At 38.0% G+C, this 6,805-nt stretch overlaps 1 protein-coding gene across 7 annotated transcripts in view; it reads left to right on the forward strand.

Moving 5' to 3' along the window:
• The window catches only part of tbc1d4 (TBC1 domain family, member 4), a 37,851-nt gene extending 33,402 nt beyond the window's left edge, over nucleotides 1-4,449 (forward strand). For all 7 annotated transcript variants that reach the window (XM_063005421.1, XM_063005418.1, XM_063005423.1 and 4 more), the window contains 3 exons: nucleotides 154-323; nucleotides 712-888; nucleotides 2,486-4,449. In XM_063005421.1, coding sequence (XP_062861491.1) covers nucleotides 154-323; nucleotides 712-888; nucleotides 2,486-2,713 — 575 coding nt within the window. In that variant the 3' untranslated portion in view covers nucleotides 2,714-4,449. The remainder of the gene's footprint in view (nucleotides 1-153; nucleotides 324-711; nucleotides 889-2,485) is intronic.
• The last annotated feature ends 2,356 nt before the right edge of the window (nucleotides 4,450-6,805 follow it).

Raw genomic sequence — 6,805 nt, forward strand, 5'->3', positions numbered from 1 at the left:
TAGTTGTTGCAAAGCTAAAAAACAACCAAAAAAATCCCAAAACGTTATTAAAATAAATTATTATCTGAGGAGTAATACTGGTCCATTTCCAGTAATGTTTGTTAAATACTAAATTAATGATTTGTTAACGTATGTGTGTATTGTGTTTGGCAGACCTCCTGTTTGTCCAGGGCACTGAGGTGATTTTTAAGGTGGCCCTATGTCTTCTGAGCAGCCACGAGGGGGAGATACTGGAGTGCGACAGCTTTGAGAGCATCGTAAATTACCTTAAGACCACCATTCCTACCCTTACACACAGTCAGATGGAAGAGACAATCACCAAGGTACTAAGCTGAAAATCAGTCTATATTTTGTACCTTCTACTTATAGAACAAGTCAGAACACCACACCCTGTCAACACTGCATTTAGGCACAGAAGCACAATAAAATGTCATGTGACTCCTGAACAAACAGAGAACTGTTCTCTAGCTTTTAACATTATACAGCAGCATTTCCTATTTTCTACTGCCCATGTTCTCTTATGTCTGAGCTGATAGGAGGAACTGATCTACGTTCTTCCTCCCTGTACGGCTTAGTCATTTTGCGAAGAATGATTAGTTTGCCATGAGGTTCCTTAAAATGCCCCAACCGTGCAAGCATTCAGTCAACTTCTGTGTGTATTTAGATATGTTTCTCTCATAGTATTGACTGCAGTGCACTGTTTTTTGGCAGGCTTTAGAAATGGACATCTCCAAGCAGCTGCACGCCTATGAGGTGGAGTACCACGTCCTACAGGATGAAATGGTGGACGCTCCTCCACTGTCGGACGACTCAGATAGGCTGGAAAAACTAGAGAAGACCAATGCTCAACTGAAAAAGCAAAACATGGACTTGCTAGAGAAACTGCAGGTATAAATTTGACGTATTTAAAAACATACATTGTTAAAAGGACACGGGTGGTGCAGCTCTAAATTAAACAGCCCACCACCACTGGGATCAAGGGTTCGAATCCCACGTACATACTGACATGACTGGCTCTGACTGAGGCCCTGCGATGTATTGGTGCATACAAATAATAAAAGAATAGAAAAAAAAATATGTGCAGCCTATGGGTTAATTTCATAACTACCAGTAGGTGGCAGCATAGTACAAATTCTCAAAAGACTGTACTCCAAAACTAAGAACCTGTGCCAAAGCATGTTTTGGCAAATACTCTTCCTTTGAACGAGACTTTTGAGAACTATTGCAGATAAAGTCTTACTCAGATGGAGTACTCTATTTTTGTTCCTTTTGGTTGGCCAAGCTTTAAGAAGCAGTCTGAGATTTCCTACTTTATATGTACCACAGGAGTCGTATTTTATATTCCACAGAAGTGTGTTAGTTTTTATTAGGGACGATTTTTACTAGTGCAGCAAGATGTTCCTAAACAGCACGGAGCTTGATTTATCTCTTGAAAGAGCAACTTTGACTAATGATCTCAGTAACAGTGATCATTTTTCAGCTGGAACATCATCTGTCTTTATGTCTCGTGCTGTCCTTCCTGCGGTTGCTCATGGTAGGGCGTTTTTTTATTTCTTTAGTCGACAGACCTGCAGATTGATTGCTTAAAATTTTATATTTAGTCATTTGGGGATGTAATGAAAATGGTTGTTTGATTTTAATTATGTTTAGCCAAAATAGCTTTTTAGTCAGTACTAGTTCAACGTAGATCAAAAACAGGGTTGCTGGGTGTGTTTTTTTAGTGTACATATTGGTTGCAGAGAGTTTGGTTGTCTGTTCTATGCTATGAAATCCTTAAAATGTTGATATGTATGTGCATAGATTTTAAGTGAAAAATAAACAATGAAACAAACTGTAACAGGTCCACCTGCCATGGAGATAGGCAACGTGGCTAGGTTATAGAATAAAATCGGTCTGTCTTGCCAAACATGGCCGGCGAGGGGTGGGGGTGGCATGTTCTTAACTAACAGTCACCTGTGCCTTGCTGAACAATAATTTGCTTAAGGTGGAAGTGTTCCTCACAGATTTGCCAGCTCCTCTGTAGGGAAACCTACCTTTTTCTTGAAACTGTGATGCTGGGCTTGGTTTCATCCAGTTTTTATGATGTATGATGCCACCAGGCTTTTTTGTAAACTGCTGGTGCTGCAGCAATTTTCGGCCATCACAACAGAACCGCTCTGTAATAGTTGGACCCATGTTTGGACTTGGACTTGTTGTTAGGCTGGGATGTCGCTCATGTACTGCTGTTCTGTACTTGTTTTGGGTTTCCTTTCTTTCCTAGCGGGCGCTCTGAGCAGCTTGTTATATTGTGACAACCAGTTTTTATTTCTGCTCTATCCCTTTTCTAAACCTCTGTTGCAGGCTACATGTTTTTTTTGTGTATTCTACAGTAGTATAGTTTCAGATCATACATGGAGCAATTCAGATTTCTGTCAAATTTCAATGTTCGCCTTCATATTTGTGAAGCCTGTGTCTTTAATCAGCATCTCTGTGTGTTTGTGTTTAGGCAGCACGGGTGAAGATCCAGAGTCTTGAGAGCAGTATGGAGAGCTTCTTGGCAAACGAGAGCCAGATGAAGCACATGATCCGGTCTCTGGAGCAGGAGAAAGCCAACTATCAGAAGACTATTGAGCGCATGCGCAACTGCCTTCCTGCAGATGCTGCTGATATGGAGATGACCCAGCTGAAGATGAACAGCAACGGCAAAACCAAAGCAGCTAACAAAAAGCCTTGAATTATCCAGCACTATCTTGGTGATGGAATATGCATTATGCATCTATGAGAGATGCAGCAAAACTGTTAGTGGAGGCTTGAGAAGCATCCATCTTCACATCATGTAGCCATCTCTTGATTGTATCTACCATAGCTTTGAGGAGCTGTGGAACTTTATGTGCCTGCTCTAGTGACCAGAACTGTGGCAATGTATAGATTTTGGGCATGTGTAACCTTCTGCAAAACAAGTCTGGCTTTGCTTTTAGCAAAGCACAAATTGAACAGTTGACATCACAAAGTGCCCCAAGTGTAAAAGAAATTAAGAATGGCTGCTGCTGCGAGAGGTGCTACTCTTCTGTACTAAATTTAGTTCAGGTAAAAGGAGATTATGGACTTCACTGCGACATCTGCTGTGCTGAGAACACTTGACAACAATACGAATGTAATCTTTCCAGATTGATGTGTGACTCACGGCTCAGAATGGAGCATCACTGCTGTGATGTCATTGTGCTTTTTGTGAATGGCAGACTCTATGACTTTAAAACCCGCTGAAGAATTTTGAAGAAAGGAAGCAGTGACGCAATCAACCAAGAAAATTTAGTTTATCTAATTAACATGCTCAATACTGTTTACTGCTCAAACCCAAACTCATCTTAAACAATCCTGCTTTTCTACATCTAGCTGCCAGTCTGGTACTTAAGGTGAATCAGACTTGAAAAACCTACCGCAACGTCTACCTTAATGCTAAAACCTTATGCTAGTCACACACTGTGTTGTTTACCCAATGGAAAGTCAGTGTACAAAGGATATTTTGGGATTATAGACCCATTTTACACTCAAAGCCAAAGTAATTACAAGGTTAGCTTTGCTGATATAAGTCACTATTTTTAGTTATTTTTAAAGTTGGTTTATATTTTCTTAGATGTTTGTGCACGTGTCTGTTGCACAACATAGAGAAGGTGTTTTTTGAGGGCTGGGGGCAGTCAATCAGGGCTAAACAGTATTCCATCAATTTTAGATTTATGCAAATGAAACTATTGCAGTCTTTACATGCAGTTATTAGTAAAATCATCATTATTATATTTTTATCTGACTGATCAGAACATAAACTACTTTACTGTCTTTAATATAAGACAAACCTATCATGCTGATTAATCACAATTAATCACAATCGCAATTCCAAACTGTAGATTTTACAAGGTAGTGTGTCTAAGGTCCAAACCAAAAAAGACAGTGAGCACAATCACTCGTGATAAATCACAATAAGCTGAATCGCTTTATTTTTTTTTACTTGTAGTGGTTTTAAAAGTAATCATGACATTTACATCAAGTTTCTGACAACATTAAATGTTACACTGGTGAAAGATGTAATAACAAAAAAAACTTGATTCAACTAAACCTTAAAAAAAAAAAAAAACTATGGCTTTAACTTTTATTTTTTGCAATAAGTCAGGAAGAATAGTGTTCCTGATAATGATTGCTGTAGCAGAGAGAGCTCTCATTTTTTCCTCATAGCTTTCCCTGTATTTTTTGATATGGCTCATGCCACACTGCCATCATGTATGTTGGCAGACATCTACTTGTAGATCTGCATTGAGGCTGCACATGTAGATTCACAAGTGTCGAAATATAATGCAGCCTTTAAGCCTTCACTGTGTCTTTTACCAGGAGTAAAAGCACACACATTTGCCTTGAACTAAACATTAAATGTGATCCAATGTTTATCAAATGCAAACATAATAAATTTGTTGAAAAGTATGTTTGTTATTTGTGTTATTTTTTACCTTTCATAATTTAAAAGAAAATAATAATAGAGTTCAAATTAGAGTTTAAATTTCAGCAATGCTGTCAGCTGGCAGGGCATCTATTGGGTATATACATGATTGGGTTATCTGGATGTGGGCAGGAGTGTGTGACTAAAGCCTTGTGATGGATTAGCACCCTGTCCAGGGCTGATGTCAGCTGATGAAAATAAATGAATAAGAAATATAAATCACTTCTAAATAATGCTAATTTTCAGATATTCCACCTTTTCTGTGTTTTTTGACCTATGCCCCTGCTGTTATCTCTTAACTGCATGTCTTTCCAAGTAATGTCACAAACTATCACATTGATCACCAGAGAATTAAACTTGGTCTCGACCTGGTGAGTAGGATTTTAGCTCAGTAACTGCAATTACTGGATAAAAGTGCATATTTGAAAGGGGTTTGAATGTAATGATTCACTACTTCACTCGTGCAATCCCTTCACAAGCCTGTTTCTGTTCATTTATTTACATTTACATTTGCGGCATTTAGCAGACACTTTTATCCAAAGCGACTTACAATTATCACTAAATACAATTCAAGCAATTGAGGGTTAAGGGCCTTGCTCGGGGGCCCAACAGTGACAACTTGGTGATGGTGGGTCTTGAACGATACTCTCCATTATCTTAACAGCTGAGCTACCACTGTCTACTACATAACGACTTGTGTAGTTTTTGTACTACAAAACCTCTGTGAAGGCCTATCATCCTGTCCAAAGTGAACTCCCACCTCCCGCCCAGCATTTACAACCTTGATTATAAAGCTTTGAGCTTAAATAAATAAAGAGCTTACATAGAATAAACAAATGAATTCAAAACCAATAATGACCATGATATACACATGGTGCATTATGTGGTTTTATGGCCATATAGTGTGTGTGTGTGTGTGTGTTAAAGCCTTATACATGATTTATATATAGCTCATGTTTGCAGCTATGCATAATGCCATTGCACCTCATTTGCAAAAATATTGTTTTTTTCTCTGTTGATAAATAGCTTGTGGCAGCTGGAGGGCCCTTTTCTGTCATAGACTTCAAACCGAGCACTTTAACATGAATCGGGTGAATTTGTGTAATCCCTCTCTTTGCCTTGAGGATGTGAGCTTTAATTCAGATTCAGTTACACAATTTTACAACTAATTTATATTGCTGTATGTTTGTATATATAGAGACTGACAGCTGCTTGGTGTTCTAGAGTATGAGTGTCTTGTGCAGTGCTTAGGTTGTATCTCTGAATTTCACCAGATGTTTTATAACATAAAACCAGCCATATAATTTGTGAGGAATCTTTAAAATGTGACCAATGTCTGCTAGTATGACAAATGTTTAAAGTACATAGTGTTTTTGATTGGTTTTATTTTAAAAGGATATTATTGCAATTTGTCCCCATAATGACGAAGCTCAGACATAAAACTTATCGCACATCTGTGGAGAGACCTGAGTTAGTTCACAGACATTTACCATCCAGTCTGACGGAGATTAAGAGGATCTGCCATGAGATAAAGAATGGGGTAAACTGCTAAAATCCAGGTGTGCATCACTTATTACCTATCCAATACAACTTTTAGCTGTAATTGCTGCCAAACGGGCTTCTACAAGGTATTGAATAAAGGGTCTGAATACCAATGTAAAGACATTTACATTTTCAGATTTGTAATTATTATCACTGTGGCATTATGGTTGATTAAGAGTACATTAATGGGTAAAAATGGCAAATACATTCTTTCAAACACCAAATCTAAATCCATAAAGAATGCAAAAAGTCAAGAGTGAACACTTTCTGAATACATTGTACACTGTATGGTCAAAAGTATGTAGACACCTGACAGTGAGTGTGTTGGACATCCTATTCTAAAACCATGATCAGTTTTATAGATCTCATCAAACCACTCTTTATGGACCATAAATGATAGCACAAGTTGCCACAAAGTTGGAAGCATATAATTTATTTTATAGAAAAAATGGTGTGGATTAATTACCCAAACCCACATACCTTGACCATATAATGTACATCTTGTACATACTTTAGTAAGCTAGAAGAAAGTTCTTTGTAAACATGGGCAGCAGTGTTTTTAATCCACAATGTATTATGGTAAGATTAAGTGCTCAGGCTTGTTCTTATTTTCATTTTTATCAACCGCTTTATTCTGGCCAGTGTTGTGGCTGGTCTGGTTCCACCGGGAAACCCTGGGCACAAGGCAGGAATATGTAGGAATACGCAAGTAATTTTGGGGAAAACTGATTTTATAGATCCTATGAAACTATGAGCTTCAGTTAAATTTTCTTTAGAAAAAGTATGAATTTTATAAAC

The sequence above is a fragment of the Trichomycterus rosablanca genome, chromosome 12, assembly GCF_030014385.1.
Source record: "Trichomycterus rosablanca isolate fTriRos1 chromosome 12, fTriRos1.hap1, whole genome shotgun sequence".
Classification (NCBI taxonomy): domain Eukaryota; kingdom Metazoa; phylum Chordata; class Actinopteri; order Siluriformes; family Trichomycteridae; genus Trichomycterus; species Trichomycterus rosablanca.